The sequence below is a fragment of the Parus major genome, chromosome 2 (genome assembly GCF_001522545.3).
Source record: "Parus major isolate Abel chromosome 2, Parus_major1.1, whole genome shotgun sequence".
NCBI classification, from domain to species: domain Eukaryota; kingdom Metazoa; phylum Chordata; class Aves; order Passeriformes; family Paridae; genus Parus; species Parus major.
The window spans coordinates 3605365-3627701 of NC_031769.1; the positions used below are offsets into that span (position 1 = coordinate 3605365).

The window sequence follows — 22337 nt, forward strand, 5'->3', positions numbered from 1 at the left end:
AACCAGAGGAAAAGGAGAAATAATGCTGGTTTGTGAGAACTGTTTCCAGTCTCTTAGGAGGATTCCAAGCTTTCTAGTGCATACAAGTGCCCATCTCCTTGCTGGAATGTTCATGCTGCCCTAAATGGGATTTTAGGAATGTAAAAGGAAATACAATAGGAAATTAGCAATGTAAGTGTTGTTGTAGGTGTTTTAAAGAGAGTCAGAGGCTGTTTTATGCCTTTCTGAGTATATGAGAAAAAGCAAAATAATTCAGCAAAGGCCTTAAAGGAAGATGTCCAGGTATTTCTGCATCTGACTAAGGCTTGCTAAGGTTTTGCAAACCCTGAAAGTTTGATGGAACACTTTGCTCTGTGCCACTATGACCTTTATGCCAATTGATTTTGATTTAAAAAATCCCCAAGAAACAACAAGGAGGGTTGTGGAAAGGCACCGTCTTGGGGAGAAAAAGGAAGAAAAGGCACCATCTCCCTGAAGGAAACAGCTGGCAACAGGTGACTACACAGGCAGGGTACATCACTGCTCCCTGAGGAAATCCAGCTGGGCTGGGAAGGAGCCAGTCCTGCCTGCTCCTACCCCAGAACCATGACTGAGGGCTGTGTGCCTCAGGACACAGCTGGGCTTTTGGGGACAGTCCCAGCTGTGGCTGGGGGAAGGTTCTGACTGTGATTCACACACAGCTGGCTGTCCTCTGGGCAGATGGGGTGGAGCAGAGGAGAAGATAATCTTATTAGGCTCATTGCTTGCACTGGGAAGCCCAAGGCTTGGCCTGATGCCCACACCTAACAATGCCACAGACACATCCATTGTATGGAGAGGCCCAAGTGGACACGGAGGGCAGGCCGTGATAACTCTGCTAGACCCAGGAGGGGTCAGGCATCCAAATCTGTAAGATTCCAATTCCCTGATTATCAACATCCATCCCAGAGCAACCACAGAGCCAGAAGCTCCTTGGGCAAGTCAGCAGGAAGATGAGGGATTACGTTGCTCTGCCCTTCCTTGCACAGGGGTCTAGCCTGGCAAGTATCTGTACACAAGAGTGGGACAAATGTCTTTTGTTTCATAAACCGAGTGTGCAAGGATCAGCCAAACAGACAGGTTTGGGGTTACCTGGATAGAAGTGTGTACGTGCACTGGAGAGTCCTAAAAGGCTTGGTGCTGGGGATGAAAGGGCTTCCCATGGCAGCTGGGAATAGCAGAGGAGGTGCCCCACAGTCTTGGAGACTTTGGGAAAGGTGTGCTGATGAATTTGGTGACCTGTAAGCCAGAACCTTTTTGCCCTGGGGTACAGGGGAAGATTGGAAATTTGCTTCTCATTATCTTGGAGGTGTAGGGCCTCATCACACCTGGTAATGTTTCATGGTGGGCTTCAGGGGTGTCCCATTACTCTTGGAGAACAGGCAGGTAGTTCACAGTGCACAATGTCAGGGAGGATTCTTCCTTTCCTTCTCAGCCTTGTAGGCTGACATAGAATCATAGAAAGACTTGGGTTGGAAGGGACCTTAAAGATCATCCTGTTTCAACCATCCTGCCATGGGCAGGGACACCTTCCACTATCCCAGGTTGTTCCAAGCCCCGTCCAACCCGGCCTAGGACACTTCCAGGGATGGGACAGCCACAGCTCCTCTGGGCAACCCCACCCTCACAGAGAAAGATTTCTTCTTAGCATCTAATCTAAACTTCTAGCTTAAAAAGCATCCTATGTGCTCAAGCAAAGAGTTGCTCTCCCTGCTTTTATGAAACACCTCTAATGTACTGTGTGCACAATGCAGTTTGTACCTGGGCACTGGGGGAAGCCTGTTGCTCCTGAAAGTTTTCAGGCAGTGGGGTTAACATTTTACCTAATGCCTGGCAGAATGGGGTGGTGGTGAAGGGATTATTAATGTTCCTGGGGGGGCTGTGGGGCTCTGCGTCCATTGCACCTAATTTTGGAAAATGATCCCCACAGCACCCAGAGTTTTGGGCAGGGAGAATCCTCTCGCTGCTGGACGCTTTGGAGGCAGTGGAATTTCCAGTGTATGGGAGGGTGGAGGAGGATCCCCGTTATTTCTGGAAGCTGGTGTGGAAGGCGTCCCCAGTGCTGGGGGAAGAGGGATCTCCATCACTCTCGGAGCTCGGCGAGGGGGCTCCCCTGTGCTGCTGGACGAGTGCGGGCGGTGCGGCCCCGCTTCCACCCAGCTCCCGACGGAGGGGGAACCCCCCGGCGCCCGGAGCCGGGGCAGAGCACGGTCCCCCTCGCTGCCGGAGGCTGTGAGGGTCGCGCTCCCCCGGGGGCCCCCCGCCGCCTCCATCCCCGAGGAATCCTGGGCGGAGGGCGGGCTCGGCTCCCCCTTCTCCCTCCCTCCCTGCCGGGGGTTTGCCCTGGGACGCGCCGGCAGCGCCGGGCTCGGCTCTGGGACGGCGGGCCGGGGTCAAGGGCGGCAGGCGGGGGGCGATGCCGGCGCCAGGGCAGCGCCGAGGGTCCGGCTGAGCCCCGGGCACCCCCCGAGCCCTCATGGCGGGACGGGCGCCTCAGCGCAGCCTCCCCGCGGCAGCGGCCGCCGCGCTCCTGCTCCTGCCCGTAAGTGCCGGGGACGGGGACGGGGCGGGGGGCGCAGGCCGGGGACGGGGACGGAACGGGGGGACGCCCCAGGGTCGTGGGGAACGCAGCGGGGCAGCCCCGGGCGCTCGGGGCTCCGTGTGGGGACCGTGCCCCGCGCCCTCGCAGGTGCGTCCCCGGCTGTGGGACAGCCCGGGCGGGCACCGCTCCCTGCAGGTGCTGCTCGGGGATCCTCCGGCCCCGCGGCCCTTTCCTGCTCCATCACAAATGCTCTCAGAGACACCCTCTGCCCGCTCCCCTCTGGGTCTCCCTCAGAGCCCCTGGGCCATTTTTAGTGTCCCCTTCCCTGTGAAACAGCCGCCTTTGCTTGCCAGAAGTGGTGCCAGCACAGGGACCCGCTGGGGTGGCGGCAGCTCCTTGCCCCAGCGGGAAGGGGTTTTCCCTCTCGTCTCTCCGCTCCGGCCGCTGTCCCCGGGCTCTGTCCCGGTGCCGCTCCGGGCACCCTGCGCTCCAGCAGGGATCGGCACTCAGGGGTGGCGATGGGCAGGGCTCAGCCCACGCACCCTGCCAAGCACTTGCTCCGACTTTCTCCAGAGTGAAAGCGCAGGAAGCTTTTCCACCTGGTCCTTCTCCATCACCAGCATCCCCCTGGGAGATGCTGGGATGAGGTGGAGATCAGGTCGGACTAGATTTCAAAAGCTTTCCCAGTGCTTTTTTGTGGCTTGTTTTGAGCGATGGTTTCAAGTGTGATTAAGCCAGACTTGAAAAGAAAACGTGAGAGGTTAAGCAGCATTGAACCTGTGCAGAATTTGTAAAGGCTGTTCCCACAGCTTAAAAAAAAGTGGCAGTGACCCTACTGAACCACAGTGTAATTGGTCTATCTTTAACATTTCCTTAGATAAAGAAAGAAAAACTGTTCTGTTTCCTTAAGTTCTGTCTATTTTGCTTTGCTTTGGGTTTTGGATTTTTTTCTGGGGTTTTGTTTGTTTATTTCAGGGGTTTGTTTGGTTTTTTCTCCCCTCTCGAATTTAGAAAGAAGGATAAAAGCCAGGTCAACAACAGGCTTCAGAGACAAGCAACAATTTAATTTTAATTTTTTTTTTTGCAGTAGCTTTCTTAGAAGTGAGAGAATACTTTCTCACCTCCGCCAGTGTCAGGCTTTTTTAATCTCCAAAAGAAGGAAGAGATCAGTGCACATGGGATCACAGTGGCATGGGCTGAAAACACACTTGCTGTTTTCAACCCCACTTCTTCCTGATCTTTTTTTGTAGTCCCTTTTCTCTCCCAGGCTGTGTTTTCTTTTACTGATTTATTTTGGTCCATAGAAATATCTGTTTGTCTTTAGACTGTGGGACTTGCCAGTGAGGTTATCAGAAGTACTCAGGTACTGAGCATTTAGCCAGACTAATCCATTTTCAATGAACCAAGAAATTTCATGTGTTTCCTCTGTGGATATAATCTATGGATTTTCCAGGTTTCCAGTTCTACTGCAACTTTTCATTTGAATTATTTCTGCAAATTTTGGTAGTTACTTCTCTGCTTTGAAAACAAAGCTGCCTCAAAAAAAAAAGGGAGAAAAAAAAAGTAGATTAAGGATCAAAAAGTCATAAAATGTGTTTAGTCCAATAAATGTGAACACTGAGTGTATTATTTTTTTTTTTATAGAGGAACTTGTTTGGTTGGAACATGCTGGCATCTGACAGAGGTTCATGTATACCTGAATGGGAAATATTTTGAATCTTCAGCTTCAGAACAGCTCTGGTTGCTCCAGCTGTAGCAGAAGCTTTTGCTGCTCCTTTGGGGAGTGTTTAAATCCCTGGATGTTGTCAGTAAATCTGGATCTCTGCTTTACATCTGGAGGGAACTTTGCACCAAGAAGCTTAAGAGCAGTGTTTTAAAGCTTTGGCTCAAAGCCAAAGCTCTTAAGTTCTCATTTAACTTGAAAACACTCGAAAGTAGACTCTAAGTCAGTGACTTTATTCACATTTGTGCATTTGAGGAAAGAAATAGCTGCTTGTGGGAGCAGGCCTTCACCCAATTAAGGGAGTTTAAGTTTTCACAGCAGCCGAGTAATTGTGTTTTATGGGAGCTGCAGGTTTGCAACGCCCACGAGATGAGGCAGGTTTCTGCTACAGAATTAGATCTGCCACATGAAAATGCTGGTGCAAATGACCTGACAGATTTCACAGGGCTGGTCAGCAAAAGGGTGAAGACTTGAGCTGAGATTTATGTTCTCTTAAAGGAGTTCTGAACGTGTGATACACTTGAAAACACATTTGACTGAATGTAGGAAACAAAAAACAAACCATAAAACGAAGGCAAATGGGTCTTATGACATTTTTATATAAAGTCCTTGCTAAGTTCACGCAATTTGGAGAGGGGGGGGATTATTCATCAAAACCAAAAGCAAAGCTTGCTATCATTTATTTGTTCTCCTGGAGCTGTTAAAAGAGCCTGGGCAGCGTGAGTGTATCAGCCAGTGATGACAGGTTAAATAGTATTCCTGGTCTGAGGCTGCCAAAATTCAGCCCTATTGTGAATTAATACAGCATAAACATCTCATCAGGAGAAGCCTTTCCTGGAGCAGTACTTTGTCAGGGTTTGGTCTGTAACCATCCCATGGCAGTTATTGGGTGTTGGAGGGAGGTGGCTGTGTGCTGGGGTTGGCTGGCTGAAGTTTTGCCATAAAACATTTCAGTGATGATGTTCATCTCTGCCCTTAGCCAGCAAGAAAGCAGCTTTAGCTTTTGTGCATATAAGGCATCTGCTTACATATTATTATCCTGTCAAGAGCAGAGGAAATGTCATGATCAAGTCCTCTAAACTCTGTGACCTTCATATTCTAAACCAGAGCATGGTTGTGGAGGAAGAGAGAGCAGGGATCTCTTTGCAGGCTGTGCATTACCAGATGCAGAATTTTAATTTCAGCCTCACAGGTTCTAACTCCACTGTTACAGTCTATCCTATCTCCAGGAAAGCTCTCCAGCCTTCAGAAACAAATGCCAGAGAGTGACTTGTGCTCATGTGATAGAGCTCCTTCAGCTTCTAAACCAAGGAGATGCAGTGCAGACTGTGCACAGAGCTGGTCCATGGTGCTCCCTTAGCTCCCAGATCATTCCCAGGAAGTGTTTGAGATACCACCAGATTGCCTGGGGCAGAAATGTGGCCAGGAGCCATTCTAAAAATTTAGCAGTAGAAGTGATTAAAGACTTAAAACAGACCTTTGCATTGCTTGATTTATTGGCTTAGATGGAGAGCATTGTGCTGCCATTGCTCTGTGCTCACCATGAGTGCCCCAGGGAGAGGTTTTCCTCTAAGGCCAACTCTTTATTGCTTTGAATTTGGTGATCAGCTCTTTGTGCCAGGGATTACTGTGGGTTCCTGCTGCTGATGTGCTGAACTGAGAGATTCACCACGAGAAAAGCTGGGGAGTAGATCATACGGACTTATTAAGGATGCATTTTTTGTTTTCTTTTTATTTTCATTTTGCCCCATATATTAGTAAACCAAATATTTTAAAAATACTGTATTAGAACAAACATTTGCACATTTCTAGATTCTTTTAATAGTTCTGCAGATCTTATTTTTTGGGGAGAGGGGGAGGTGAGGAAGTGTGGGTGGTAACAACAGGCTGCACATGCTGCTGAATCTGTTCCTTTTTAGTTTATATCACTTTCAGGTTTTGCAGCACTGCAAACCCAAGAAGATTTAGGGGGAAAGCTGATTTACTCTAGATTAAAAGTTTATCCAGCAGATGACTTTGGTGCAGGAATTTCCTTTTCCACACCGTGTCTATAAATTGTAACAGATTGTGTCCACGTCCTTCTTTCTTGTAATTTACACCACTTTTAATCCCAAATGTAGTCTGCTCTTCCTTGAAGTGCAAACATTAATTGTTGGATGTAAAGCTGGAGCTGTCCAGCGAGCCACTCTGACCTCCCTGCCTCATGTGGATACTCAGTGTCCTGTGTTAAAGCATTGCATAAACATTGTCTTTGCCTCCTTGTCTTTCTATTCATGACAATTAAATAGTTCATGATGGTTTGCTTTATCAAACTATTTCTTTATACAGAATTGCTTTCTTTCACTGCTAATAATTCTTTTAATCTCAACAGCTTTGAAAGTAACTGATTTAAATTGGGAAATGTTGGGTAAAATGTTTTAATTGTCTTCTCTGAGAAGTTGGATAAATTTGGCTGTGGTCCTCATTACCAGGGAAGACAAATAGAAAGTAGATCAATCAACAGACAGAACTGTCCTTCAGGTGACTGCTTGAATCTCATCACTCACATCCAAATACATGAAAATTTAATTTCCAGCTCATGGTGCCAGCTTGGGGATGTTTGTGAGATGCTCCCTGCAATGCTCTTTGACACGGAGCCTGTTCTGTGGTAAGCACTGCTCAGTTCTCTGGCGCTGGGTTCATCTGTGTTGGCTCTCACAAGCAGATGTTCTGCTGGATCTTCCCAAAGGCTGGTCCATTTTGAAAGGGCTGTGGAAGGGAGAGAGAAAACCACCTCACAGAGATGGATTTCAATGTCCTGTCCTGATCTCTGGCTCCCAAATCCCTCCTTGCTGTGCAGAGGAGCCAATGTTGAGGGTCTGGTGCTGGGAGTGTGCTGCTCCTTCCCCAGATTGGCAGCTCTGGTGTGGAGCTCAATGGGTGGAGAACTTGGAATCTGCCTTTCCAAACATCCCTTAAGCCTCATGTGCCTGCACAGAAACTCAGCATGTTTTTACTAAATAAGAAAGAAAATCCATTTGATAATTCAAGAGCATGAAAAGTACTTCTTCCATGAAGCTGTAAGAAAATGAAAGTAATTAAATGAAGCAAATTAAAGCTCTATAAACTTTTGCATAATGCTGGCTGAGTAATTGTCCACTCTGGGTTGTGTATGCCGGGAAAGTAAATAGTGAGTAATGCAGATGGAGATTAAAATACATTAGCTGTCCTCATTGCAATGCTAAACCCTTGCCCTGGTAATAGTAGCTGAAGTGCCAGAGGACTGGAGAGGAGCCACTTGCTTCCCAGGGCTGTGGGATAATCCCTGTTGCTGTTCCCCAGGTCCCTGGGATGCAGGAGAGTTGCTCAGTGCTGTTACCCCTGCACTGCCATAGCTTGGGTAGTGCTGTCCTCTGGCAGGGGTGGATTTTCCAGCACAAAGGAAGAAGGAAAGGAGGCAAAAGGGAAGGAAAGGAAGTGTGCTGACGGGCCTGAACAGGTTTCCTGTGGGGCTGCCAGCCAGACTCTGCTCGCTGAGGTATCAATTCCCTTTGAGTGGCAGGAGCAGATCCCAGGCCCAGGCATGGCTTGGGTTTCAGGGGGCTCAGGCCAGCAGAGGCTCCTGAGCCACTCCAGGGCTGTGCTGGGCAGTGTGGCCATCACAGCTCCTCCCTTGATGCTTGCCTTTTCATGGGCAAACATCCCTGCCAGGGACCAGGCTGCTCCTTCTGCTATCAGTTGGCACTTTCAAAGCAGAGAGGAAGCCCAGGGTGTCCCTCATGGTGCCTCAGAGCTCAGGAAAGTATTTTCACCAGGTGTGCTTCCAGTCAGATGCACTGAGGATCTTTCCTCATCCTGCCTCAAAACTTACCTGCTGGGAGATCAGCTGTTTAGTCCAGCTTGAATTTGAGACAATTTCCAAAGTGGAAGAATCCCCTACTTTATCAGAACAAGTATGTTCATGAGGATTTTGAAGTCTTGTCAGACATGCAGTACTTTCCTTCAGAAAGAAAAAAAAAATTAAAAGAAAATTCTATCTTTAAATACAGTAATAATTGAAAAATGTCTTTTCATAGTATTTTCATAATATTTCAATTATAATTACTTGAATAGAGTAAAAAAAATCTTAGAAAGATGAGTGAGAGAGAAACCTCAGAGCCTCTGGATTGCTGATTATTGTTCAAGGTACTTCTGTAAGCTATTTACTGCGTTGCCCATTGAAAGGTATGGGGAGTAGTTGTTATCTGTGGTTCTTTATACCAGAGGGACTATAGATCATATAGAATCAAAGAATGAAAAAATAATTTGTGCTGGGGGGGATTGCCAGAAGTCCCTTTTCCAGTCACCTTCTCAAGGCAGGGTTAGTTCCAAAACCAAATCAATCTCATCCAGTTAGGCTGTGAAAATCTGCAAAGATGGAGCTCTCACAACATCTCTGAAATGTCTTTTTACAACATTTCTTTTCCAATGCTTAGTCGTTGTCATGGTGCATAATTTTTTATGTCCTGTGAGATTTTCCCTCACTTCAACTTGTGAATGATGCCTGTCTTGTTGCTCTGCTGTCAGCTCCTGAGAGGAATCTGACTCCTCAGAGAAGAGTCTGTGATTCCCCTTCAGGTAGTGAAAGATAATTCCAGACCTGGAGTTAAATTTCACTGTGATACTTGGTTTTCAAATCTAAAAGTGTGCTCCATAGCAAGATTTGGCACTTTAAGGAAAGAAAAAAATGGAGAGAAAGTTCACTGCTGATACCCAGTGCCACCTCACTGGCTCATTTTTAAATCCCTGTCAGGAAATTTTGTGGAGCATTCAGAGGTACTTCTGTTGACATTCCATGGGAAGCTGAGCAGATACCATTAGCTGATAAAGTCTTGATCCAGATGGATTTTTGCCTTTTTCAGGTGGCAAAGACCTGAAAAACAAAGGTTAGGAGCTCAGATTTGTTGAGCTGGAGCTGGGAGAGCCTGTGAGGGGTGGCTTTGGAAGTGTGACTATGGATTGGTGAATGATCCTTGCAGAGGCTCTGCATGTAGGTAAGAGTTAGATGAGGGAGGTATTTGCATTCACTTGGGTAAACAGGAGTTGTAAACTTGAGCTACTCTGGATTCCCTGGGTGTTTTATCTCCAGTGCACAATTATCTCATCCATGGTTAAAGCACAAGTGATGGATTGTTCCTTGACAAGGGTTCCTTCTCCCACGGAGCCTTAGGGAGCCTGGAGCAAAGCCTTCTGGAACAGGGGTGTGAGGTGAATCCCATTGGAGCTGCTGAGAGGATTCATAGGAATGGGAATTGGGTGGGAAAAAAGACCTCACAGGTTTGGTGTGCACACCTAAGGAGGGGGCAGACATGACATGAAGGCAGAGTGCTGTGAGGGGCTTTCTCCCCTTCCAGGCTCTGAATATGATACCCACAGGTGTGGGGAATGACCAAAAAACTCTTCAAGGACGTGAAACTGAAAAGTCTTTCCATTAAACAGTTTCATTTCAGGAGAGTTGCAGCTTGTGATTCAAATGCAGTTATGCCCATTTTTAGCATCTCAGGTTGCTTTGGAAAGGCTCAGAGACCTGGTTGGACAAGTGCAGCTCATGGATGGCTTTAACCAGGTTTGGTTTGCACCTCATGACGTAGAAAATCCCTCAGCACCTGCGTGGCTTTCAGTGGACAAAGAACCTCCTCTCCAAAGCTGCTTCAGCAGAGCATGTAGGCAGTGCTCACTGAAGGCAGATCTCCAAGTTTCAAAGACAGCAGTGAAGTTCATTGGTGGGCTAGGCGCAGCAGATGCTCGAGGGTTTGTTGTTTTTTTAAATTTATTTTTGCATAAAGATTGATTTAATTTCATGCCTTAAAACTGAGCATGTGTTTAGTTGCTTTATTGAAGTGGGGTCCTAATTCCCATTCCATGCAGACTTTCAGTCTCTTTTTCCAGACTTCCTGGAAGAGCTGCAGAATACATCTGGCTTCCAAGATCATGGAGCAGTGTCTCCTGGAGCATTTGGTGTTCTCTAGCAAGTAGCAATGTTTTATGTGGCCACTTGGATTAATTCAGAGGGAGTTTAAAGAGCTGAAGGATGACTTGAAAAGGAGCCTATTTTTCTTGAACAGTGCTCAGAGTCTTTCCCTTTACTGTAACCTTAGCTGGCTCAGGTTTCAGGTTGCAGGCTCCTGTGAAAACTTGTATTTAGACTTTCTATCCCAAATGGAAATTATTTTTCTGGTGAAGCCGAGCCAGACAATTGTACACTGCCAAATGCTGCTGCACGAGTGATTTTAAGTTACTGCGTTGAGAAAGGCCAGAGACATCTTGATGTGGAGGCCTGACCTTTTTGGTTCTCCAAAAAGCAAAGTATTTCCAACATGCTGGCACTCTGAATACTGCTCTTTAATAAGCATCTCTTTCAGATGCATCTTGTGGATGAAGTAACCACATGGCAGTGGATATAAATCCATTCTGGCCACTATAATGATGATTTTTCCCCTCCTCTCCTGTCCTAATCTCTGTTTTTGTCCTGAAGTAGCAGCTTTCACTCTTCTGATTGTGCATATTCCTTCAGGTGATTAGTAGTCAGCAAATATTCCAGCTCTCCTCATTCTCTCCCATGTGTTGCCATCTCTTAGAAGGAAAGAGTGCTCAGATGAAAATTGGCATTTGTTATAACAGCATTCCAAGGAAAATCTGGTGTTTTTTCTCCCAAAGCATCTGTTTCCACACACCAGTGATGTAGAACTTGCCAGATGCCCACCTGCCCTGGAAAATTTGTTCAAACAGAGGAAGGATTTTGTCAAGGAAGTGTGGGATTTGCTTTGATTTTTCTACGCTGAGCTCTTTCACTAATTACACTTTCATTGTGGAGTTAGATGGCTGTGTTTCCCTAAAATGAACTTCTGTGGACACAAACAAAAAAAATTTTGCTTTTAATTGGGCCACTGTTCTGAGCACATCCATCCCAGAAGTTGGGGTGAGAACTCAATCTCAGTGTGGACATGGAGTGAATTTATTTGCATTGCCTGATTGAAGAACTAAAAATTAAATGCAGGTTTCCCTTTTCTCACACACTCTTTTTTTTTTTTTTTTTTTTTTTTTTTCCCTGCGTTCTGGGGCAAAGCTGCTTAGCAGCAGTTTTTCTGTGTGCTGAATACAGTTTTGCTGCAATTTTGATGTTGAAACAAGGTAACATTTGCAGCCTCAGGTATTTTAATGAAACCCATGGGAAAAGCTGAAGTAGGAATCTTAAGAGCAGTGGAGGTTCCCAGGGATGAAGGGTAGGAAGAAACACCCTCCTGACACGATCCTTGCCACTGCCAGAGGTGGTTTCTCAGGAGGGGAAAATGCTTTGGCTTTATAGAGAGCAAAATGAGTAGTTCAGGGTAAGACTTCATTCTTGCATGGCAGAGAAGACATGAGATGGATCCTTCTCCTGTCAGCTGTGGACTGAGCACATTTTATGTCGGTAACTCCCACATTTTTTCATGTTGGAAAGTCACTTCATCTTGCTCAGTGGAAGAAGGAGCACAGATGATTAAATAAGATGGTGATGTGCTTGTGTCTCCTGCAGCCATCCTCTCTAGGAATGTTTTGACCTCTCCTTTCATATGTAGTGTCTAAAGAAAATTTAGGAAGGATGCATCCAAGTGACCCTGTCCTTACACTGCATAAGACCCAGCTGATGCAGTCAGTGGAGGTCATTCCAATTTCCAGATTCAAAATACTGCAGTTGAACTGCATCTGGAAAATTCTTGCTTCTCTTCCTGAATTTGAAAGGAATCCCTGTGATCAGCTCAGCTGTTGCTCTCTCTGTTTTAAGTCTAAGCTATCCAATACAAATCCCACTGCTTTTTTGGGGAGTGGCTTTCTGCTGAGATGCTGTTGTACTTCCACGGGATGGATCTCTCTGGGACCTCAGCAGCACTAGAAACTACATTTTTTTAAGAAAGAGTTTTTACTCTGTTGCTTTGAGGCTGTGTCAGATGTCAGCACCTCTCAGCATGCCACCAGCAGATGTTTGACAGGGAGGCCTAACAAGTGCTTTTATTAGAGCACTGGAATATGACATCTGGGAACTCTTGTGTGAGAATGGGAAAGGGGAGTGTGTGCATCTGTCCACGTTTGGCAGCATCCACTGCCTCCAAACTCACCTCCACCTTGGCAAGGGGAGTTCCACTGTTGTGGGTCATCCTTTTCCACTGCAGTCCTTCTCTACAGCTTTCACTCCTGCTGACTTCACCCACTCTGCTGCTACCTACGGTGAGATATTTAATCTTACCAGATGCTCCACTGTGTCTCTGTGGTAGCCCCATGCTTGTATTGACATTTTTGGCTTATCCATAGCTTTGGGGGCTGGTTTATATTCCAAAGCCATCCCTTTATATTCCTCTAGCCATTTCTTCCGTGTTTGGGAGTAGAAAACAACCTCTCCCATGCAGGTGAATTTTTACAGCACTGGTGTTCATTAGGTTTTATATTTCTGTAATGCTCCATAGTGGAACTCAGTATTCCAAACCAGGACTCTTTGTTATTTCTTCTTAAAATGAAGTTACAAATTCTCTCTAACCTGGATGAAATAACCACAAATTCTAGTAGGAACTGAGAGTAGGCAACACTTGTGTCTCATAGTTTATATCCTCTGGCAGAGATAAAGATCTTACATGAATTCATGAAGAGCAGTGACCACATCTAAAGGGAAAGGTCCAACAAAATGCCCATGAGAGAGGCAGACAGTGACAGAGCAATTCATCCTTTCCCCAAAGTCCTCTCAGATGTGAATGGGAAGTTGACCAAAGGCTCTGTATATTTTTTTCTGAAGACTCAGAGCTGGCCTGCTCTTACTTGGTGTCCCTGCTCTGGAAAGTAAAGGATTAATTTCCACCTCAATCTTTGGCTCAGTGCATGAGTTTTATTTGTTCATAAATGTCCACAGTGGCTCAGAGGAATTAAGTTGGACATTTCTGTGCATGATTTAGGTAAATCTGCAGGACAAAAAAGAACTGATTTGGTGGGCAGAGGTTATGGAATAGCTGTTTTAAGAGAAATGCAGTTTGAGTAAAGTCATGCATTAGTGACCCAAAGCGATTATTTCAGTATTTCAAAATATAATTTCTGTGCATCATGGGCCCAATTATTTATCTTTACAATTCTACATTACTGAAATTTTTTTCTCTCTTTTTTTTTTTTTTCTTTTTTTTTATTAAGTAAGAGTTGTTTTTCAGTCTTTTGGGATTTGTCTTCTTTAAACACAATTTTTAAAAAAAAATAAGTTTCACGCACAGCAAGGCTGTTGCCTGTGCTTAGAGGAGAGAAAATGAAACCAAAAGTAACATAATATGTGGAAGGCACCTTTCCCCCCAGCCAAATTAACCTGAGCTGACCCTAAGGCAAATGTGACATTTAACCTTTCCTATTCCTGCCCAAGCTGTGCTGAGCTTGACCTCTGTCTGTTCTTTCCCATCGTCTTGGGGAGGGCACAGCTGGACACGCAGCGTATTTACAGTACACGGGATGGCTCGAGTTTCTTCTTTGAAGTGAGGCAGTGCTTTGGCCTGGGAGGTGGCAGAGGGGTGAGGGATGGAGGGGAAGAAATGTCTCTGCTGTGTGAACTCCCATGACTGTGTCTGACATGAGACGTGGCCACTGCAGAGTCTGGGTTTGGGAGCTGCGTGCCTCGGGAGGTGGAATCTGGACCTGGATTTACCACCTTTATCTCCTTCATCTGACCATGCATGGGGGTTTTGTTATGGGAGGCAGGAGTTTTGAGCCTCCCTGGAGGCAAAACAGAACCTTCATGGAGTTTGTATGGAAAGAATGAAGTCTGAGAAAGGCTTTCTGTTTGTACTTAAACACTTCATATTTTGCAAAATAACAGCAAAGTGAGAAATAGGTAGAAAAAGGTGCTATTGTTATTTAGAGACCAACATTGCTGATGGATTCTGTTGAAATGAGCATTTACCCTCCTTTTTAGTAAGTGACAGAGAATTCAGTGACATAAAATGGGTTCCTCAATCACTTAACACACCTTAGAGCACTGAAATAAAGCATCAGCCTTCAATGAGTAGGGTTATTTCCCTGAGTAAAAGCTGCCTGAATTGTGTTGGAGTCATTCTGTGTAAACAGAAAAGCAAAGGTATTTTGTGTGATACCATGGCTTTATATCCCCCTCAGAAACAGTCAAAAAGATTTTGTTTCACAGCTTGAAAATGGAATTTTCTGTCATTGATTTGTCGCTCCTGAATTTTCCTGCCACGTTTCGTTCTGCCTTTCTTAAAGGGCTTTCCAAGAGCTTCTCTTGCTCCAAGCAGAATTCCCAACTTGGCTTTATATTTTGGTGTACAACTCTGTGGGCTTCTCTCCTCTGTCTGCAATGGGCACTTTAGTAATTTCATTTAGAGTGTGAAAGTTAAAATATCCCCATTGATTTTCAACGCTATTTCCTAAAATTTACTTGGTGTTGTTAGCTGCCTTGTACTGAACCTGCAGCTTTCTCAAAGTGCCCACGTTGGCATTACTGCTCTTTCTCAGTAGAAGGCTCAGCCCTGAATGCTGAGGGTCAGAAACTTGTGTGGCTTTCATTGGCTAAAAAGAGCCACAGGACACCTACAGGGATGCCCAATTATCCTATATATCCCATGGAAACCCCTTCTTCAAGCCCTCTGAACTGCCCTTTGCCAATTGCTGTATCTCTGGAATGTGCAAAGATCTTTAGCACCCACATACCAATTAAAAGTTCACTGAAAAACTCAACACATGATCTTTAATGGGATGTGATTCAGCTCTGCTATTTCAGGCATCAACTTTGAGGTGAGACAAAGTGTATCCTGAGCTTTGTTCAAGGCACTGAGCAGCTCCCACAAGGAGAGATCCAGAAGAGGTGGTTAATTTGCAGTTTTCTGCATTAATCAGGTGAATTCCATGTGATGCCTTGGAGCAGAGCAAGTATAACCACAAACCTTCCATGTCAGGGGTGTCTGTGCCTGAATAAATCATGAGTGGGAACTGCTCTGAGACTGCTGGGGGTTGTTGTACTCGTGAATGAGAAAATCTGTTCTAGGCTGCTGCTTTACCTGCTTGGTTTCTTTCTGTTTATCCAGATAGTTCTCCACTGTGAATCCTCTGTGAACCTGCCCTTGTCTGTTCTGCTGGAAAAGTACTGCGAAGCTTTGTCAGCCCGCACCAATGTCACAGGTATTTACTCCTCCATTTCTTGGTGGCTTCTTGTTACTGGAGGATCTGTTTTCAAAGTGTCCTTGCTCCAGGAACATCTTTTCCTGCTGAGATAAACATTCTGCCTCTAGCCTTGGCTTTTCCTTGGTGACAATGAGACAAGCAAAGAGAACTTGGAATTTCACACACCTGGAGAGAGCTTCACCCCTGAAGCTACTGCTCACACCCCGTTCTCACAGTTGAATCTGTTGAATTAGCAGTACTCACTGAGTGATGTGATAGCTGAAGATTAGTGTAGCTGAAGTGTCTTGTCCATTTATCCAGACCAGTTTTTAGGAGCAGGACAAAGCACTTGTCTCTTGGCTAAAATACACCAGCATGAAAATGATGCTGTAAGAGCTGTGAAGCTGAATCCAGCTTTGTTTCAGAAGGGAGAATGGGAGAAGCACGCTCAGAGCCACTCCTCTGCAGCATGACTGGGGGGCCTGTGCTGCAATAAATGGTGCTTCTGGAGGAAAACTAAGGATCTTGCCTTCCTTCTCACTTTTTTTTCCCTCCCTGGTGAATCTTAATGGAGGGAGGAGTTTAAAATATAATGTAGGTATCATTCAGCCAGTTCTCCAACCCTGGGAAACGACAACTGAAATGAGGCTCCAGGAATTAAAAATCTTTCTGTAAAATATGTCACATCAGTGGTGTTTTATTCTGACTTTATCAATTTCTTAAGGACAGTAAACTGGTCTAGATATCAGACTGAAGTGTGAAAGTTGTGGAGCTTTAACTGCCTCTTTAATTTGCATATAAATGGGTGTGTTGATCTGTATTATGAATCTGGCCCAAGCTCTGCCCGTTGGTGCCATTGTGTTCCAGGGAGCAACTCTGCCTCGTGTAGCAGATTTGTTTATATCAATTTAATGACCATCTATTCCATTCCAAAGGGAAATAAATGAGGTTTGAAAACAAAGGGAAGATAAATGAGGTTCTATATTTGGACCTTTCTTTTAGGTGTTCCTTGCCTTTTGAATGTGTTTGTAAATATTGTCATAAAACTTGCTATTTATTAATAAAGTGTTTCTCCTTGAGCAGAGCTTCTATTTTAGAAAAAAAAAAAACAACCCAAATTTGTTTCTCAGCACATCAGGCTGTCTTAGAAGTCAGCAAACAATTTATTTTTCAGTTGTTGACAAAATACAATTTTCTGGGCTGTTTATGTGATGTGTGGACACAGGGAATTTTCTCCAGTGTCTACTGAAACAGAATTTTAGTGGAAAAAGGGAAGGGAGGAGCCACAGAAGCCTCTCTCCTAGTCCACTATCTTTGTGAGGTATCACTGATCAGAGGTAAAGCAACGTTCTGAAATTAATAGAAGTTGATTTTTATACTCAGTCCAACCTGCAGCTTTTTTAGAACAAACATTTCCTATCATACTTTAAAATCCTGTGAACCCGTTCTGTGCTTTGAGAGTGGGTTCATACATATAATAAACCCCAAATATCATAAACCCCAGGTCTGCTCTATGGTCAGCCTCAGGCATAAGCATGAGGTGAACTTTGGGATGTCCTAGGGACAAAAATCCACTTTTTTGCATAGCATGGACCAGTGTTCTTTTCTCAGTGTGGTGGATCATCAACAAGAATATGGTGGTTCTAAAACCACCATGACATGTTGGTTCTGTGCTCCATGAAAACTGGATATTCCAAACAGTCTGCACTATTCACCTCTGAGCCTTCTCACTAAAAATGGAGGTGGGAAATATGATTACCACCTCTTCATGGTCAGTAGAGCACTATTGGTACAGTTAAAGACCAAAGCAGACTTTAATCCTAAATTAAAACCTAAAATGGAGCAGAAACTAAATGCTTTTTCTTTATTGGGATCCAAGGATAATGAGCTTCTGTAACTAAGTCTGCTCTAATATTTCAATTCCAAAATGAGGTGAGCTGTGTTACAACCCTCATTTTGAGCCCTGATAATGACAAGGATGTGTCACACCGGAGCATTGGTGAGCTCCATTCAGCAGTGGGGATGGAGAGAACCAGACCACAGAGCCTGCAGTGTCTGAGTCTTTTCTCTGGCTCCTGTTCTTTGACACAGTGCAGATATCATATTTTAGAAGGGGACAAAAAAGAAGCAAGAAAAGAAACCCAAGGAGAGCCATATTGAACAATCTTTATTTAGCTGGGAGAACAGTAAACATTAAGCTTTGTAATTCGTTATATTCCCTGTTTCTTTTCCAGAAGATGCTGTTAATTAGTCCAATATGTTAATTTCCTCCTCTTATAATTACTAATTTCACCCCCCAAATATGTTCACACTAAGTATCCCAAACAGATGGCATAAAATGCTTTTGAGAATGTAATGCATGGGTAATTTCACAGAATGGCTGAGAGAATGACATTGTAAATTCATTCTGAAGCGATTTATACCAAGAAATACTTTTTTTCAGAGTTGGAAAGCAACATAACTCATTTTCTCTTTTGGGCATCGTTTCCTTGAAAATTCCCTGGATGGCACCTTCATGATTGCCTGGATTCAGTTCCTGAGCTTGATGGTGTTGTCAATGAATGGTTTTAGGTCATTACAGAATCATCATCAAAGCCATTAGCAAAAGTATGTTTAGCATGAATTTCTAGAAGTGTGAGTTAGCAAAGTTCAGTGTCAAGGTCCACTCTATCACTTTTTACATGGATGAAACACTCAGAGGAAAATTGAGTTAGAATTGGGATAGAATGATTTACAAAGGGATGAAAAATGCAAAAAGGTAAAAGGAACCCTTCTGCTGAGTCATGAGGGTCAGAGTAGACCTCCCTTGCTTGTTGAACTCATTCCAGAGCTCAGGCATAGCTCAGTCCAGTCTTAGTCCCAGAGCTGGTCAATCATTTACATCTGAAGGATTACTCATGTAATTAATTTGCATCATCTAAAACACCATCATCAAATGAATCCTAGCAAAAGTTGATCTTAATAGCATGTTGTATAAACACCAGTTCACCACAGGTGGAATTTTTACACATCTTCTGAACCAGCAGCAACCTGGGTTTTTTTCACCGTTTCTAGGTGGATCACAAGATTTTTAGCCATTCCTAATCACTGACTAGTTTAACTTTTACACAGGCTGTCCAGTAGAATTTATTACAACTACAATAGTCAATCATAGAGATAAGATGGCAATGTTCAGACTACTCTTTCTGTTGGTATCTAAATTTCCATCCTGGCCACAATATGGGTAGATAATTGCTGGAATTTTTAAAATTCCAGTAACAATGGAAGGTAAGGAATGTTTCAAGGTTGTCAGGGAATATTTCATGGGAATTGTCTGACTGAATATTTCCACCATCATTCCCCACCCAACATGGTCTCTGCTCCTACCCTGGACACACAAAAGTCCTTGGTGTGGGGTCAAGGAGCAATTCACCACCAAACTCATTTCACAAAGGCCATGGCCTAGCAGGAATTCCCGGGATCGTGGAACATTCCAGAAGAGATCTGAGTAACAGGAGAAATGCACCACTCCGGGTGGGGAGTGTCTTTTTGTTTGTGAACCTGAAGAAAAAAAATTGTATTTAATTATTACTTTGCTTTCATATGTAATAGGAATTGGTTGAAATGACAGAATTTGGTTTTTTTAGGGGACTCAGTTTAAGATGTTTCTGATGCTGTAATTTCCTGTTCTGGTTTGACTAGAATTACAGTGATATCCAGGATGAGCTGGTGGCTATAATTCTATATATCTCTATGATACAGGCACTGAGTTACAGCTTGAATTTTTATAGGAATTTAAAGAACAGAGGTCCTCAGTTCACACTGATATTTCATGCATTGTGGAATGTTTCTGCATTTTTCCCCTTCACATCCCTTGACTTTCCCATCTAATGTGCTTCCACAAGAGACTGCAGGTCTTGTCTTTCATTTGATCCTGCTTAATTTTGTCTGTGTAGAAATGTTTTGATCCCCCTCTTGGTTCTGTTGACACATTTGACCACACAATCTTTAAGACCATGTCAAAAGATAATTCATCTGAAAACAGGAATTTTGTCCAAAAAAAAAATAAACCAGCGTGTGGATGGCCAATGCTACTGTGCTGTATCAGTATACAAATTACATTCTCTGTTTTTCTTCTCTTTCTTCCCCTTCAGTCAGTTTGAAGGCTGCAGTTTGCATTTATGGTGTTTAAGCATATTCAGACAATCCAGTAAAGGCGAGGCAGTAAATCAGATGTCATGCATTTCATCTCAAGAAGTCCTGGGATGCACTGAAAGGAAAAATGATTTGTTCCTCCTGGTGACTGGATCCTCTTGAGCTGGGGCTTGGTTCCTTGCCCTCATTCTGGTCACTTGGTAGTGACAGTCTGTTGTCTCACAGAAATGGTGTGAACATCCTGATTCTGAGTGGTGCAGGATTCCACCTGTACAAATTCAGGCTTACACTGGTCCTGTGTTGTTTCCTCAAGTCTCTGGGGGAGCTGTGCTTTGAGGAAAGTGTTGGTGGGGATGGGAGGAATGGATCCAGGGATGGATCCACAGCTCATCAAAGACACTCATCAAGTAGTCTCCAGCTAACCTGACATCACTTGGAGTTTGCCATAATTTCCCAGTTGCTGGGACAGTGATTTATTCTAGAGGCTCCTCCAGCACTTCCAGAAGCACAAAACTGGGAATGTATGAATAGTGTTGTTCTTGGCTGGCTTGTTAGTTTTAAATAATCAATTTCAATTATTCTCGAATCAATCATTCTTGGATCAATGATCCTTTTAGTGGATGAAAGTTTTATGACACACAAGCATATTTGATGATTTGCTTTCCATCCTGAAGTGTGATGGTGAGGCCCTCTCTGCTCCAGGGGTTATTTATTTCTGTACATCACACTATTCTGTTTCCTGGAAACAGAAGATTTGGCATCATTACATCCCTAAATATCCCTCCAGAGTAATGGTATGGCAGCAATTCTCACTGCTTCCCTTCTGATTTTCCCAGCAGGCCACATCAATGAGCAGTCCCATTTGGAATGAGACTTGGATGGGCTATTTATTTTCACATATGCTTTCACTCCCTTGGCGTCAGCCTGCTGGCTGCAGCTCCCCACGCTGCTCCTGCAGCTACCTGGGGGACAGGGTGACATCCACAGCACCCAGTCTCTGCTCCCAGGCAGAATGATAACCTCACACATCGATGTTTGCACCATCACCACTCGAGCTGGACAACACCAACCTTCCCAGTGCTTCCTATTTTCAGATGTTGCAACAGCACTATTTAAATAGAGGTGATGATGTTGGTTTACTTTCCCACTGCCCCAAATGACATACCAGGCAGTCTAGCTCTGCTTGCTTGTGCTTCCCAAAATAAAGCTGACAGTGCTGGGTGTTGTTGAACAATTTGTATTACAAATTCAAATGAAAAAGTTGCATTTTTATTTATTTTTTTTTGAGTGTGGTGCAGTTTCAAACCAAGGGTATGGAAATCCCTTGTGTATTAGGAAACTGTAGACAGTCCAGCAAGTTTTGTGGTCCACTAGAGAGGATTTTTAGAGTAATAGAAAAATTTAATAATGCCAAGGTTGTGGGTTTGATCTCTGATCAAATTATCAGGGCTGAACTTGATAATCCTTGTGGGTCTCTTCCAAATCAAATTATTCTGTGATTTAGGTTGGAAAAGGCTCTTTGGATCATGCAGTCCAACCATAAATACAACACTACCAGATCCACCACTAAACCATGTCCCTAAGCACCACATCTAATTTCTACATTTGCTGTAGAAACAAAATATTTAGGGTAGGTTTGGGCTTTTATTTTTTGGGTAAATGATTTATGGATGAGATAGATAAACACATCTAAAGGTTCTCACATTTATCCTAGGTGTCCAGAGACTGATGAGTACTTCCAAATTTACACCAACAAATCTCTAAGCTGTGTGAGGGAGGCTGCAAAATTCTCAGCATGAAACATGTCTCAGTAAGAAGTTGCCCCAGTGTCTTGACCCCATGGAAAGGTGTTTTTGCAGAGCCTCAGTAAAGCACCAAATCTGCCCTTGAATTTTACATTACACAGGAATGTAAAGACCCTGGGAATAGACCACTGAGGGTTTTTTTCTTATTTCAGAAGAGTGGCACACCTCAGTCCTGGCTCTGTCACTTGTGTCTGGTGCATTCCCAGCAGACCCTCAGTAGTGACTGTTACAATTCCCCACTCCATCAAATATACCAAATCTCTGAATTTATACAGTTGTTTATACAGAATTTGTACAGGGTTATACACTTACACAGTTCATACAATAAACATTATTTGCTGAAAGTGGTTTCTAAATTAGATGCCATTTTTTGCACACTTGATAGATGATAATACATGCTGCAGAACCTCTTACTTTGTTAAGTTCCACAGTGCCTTCTCTGTTCACACAGAATCATCTCACTGTGCTCCTAAATGAAAACACTCCCTGTCCTTTAAATCAGCATTTTTCTGTGGCTTTGGGGGATGATGAGCCCTTCAAGGGTTGAAATAACACTGTGGCCAATCTAAGAGGAAAGCCACCAGCCAACAGCAGTGTTCTGAGGGTGGTTCAGAGGATGTCCAACATCTGCAGTGCTGCAGGATAACTGTTGTTAGGAAATGGGAGAGATTGGGTGGAATAGGCAATTTTTTGTTGTTGCTGTTTCTGATGTCAGTTAAGTGCCCATGAACCCCTGACTGAGTTGACTTTCCAGGTTAGGAATGAGCCTCTAGATGTGCTCCTGTTGACACACAGTCATCAGCTTTGTCTCCCTGCTTTGGACAAAGTGGATGTTTCCATGATTCTTTTGGAGGGGTGTCCTGAGCCACACTCAGAGCCAGATTTACCACAAAGCCAGACCAGGGTGAGGCTGAGCTCCATCCATTTCCCTGTGAGGGTGAACTCTGTGTAGTTCTCTCTGTATAAAATTGTGCCTACC

General features: G+C 44.2%; 1 protein-coding gene across 2 annotated transcripts in view; it reads left to right on the forward strand.

Annotated features, from left to right (window-relative positions):
• Positions 1 to 2081: 2081 nt before the first annotated feature.
• The window catches only part of CRHR2 (corticotropin releasing hormone receptor 2), a 135942-nt gene continuing 115686 nt past the window's right edge, over positions 2082 to 22337 (forward strand). Inside the window, exons 1-2 of one of the 2 annotated variants that reach the window (XM_015619948.3) lie at positions 2082 to 2560; positions 15344 to 15437. In XM_015619948.3, coding sequence (XP_015475434.1) covers positions 2495 to 2560; positions 15344 to 15437 — 160 coding nt within the window. In that variant the 5' untranslated portion in view covers positions 2082 to 2494. Of the gene's footprint in view, positions 2561 to 15343; positions 15438 to 22337 lie in introns of those variants that run through there. The other variant, XM_015619950.1, reaches the window with a different exon arrangement.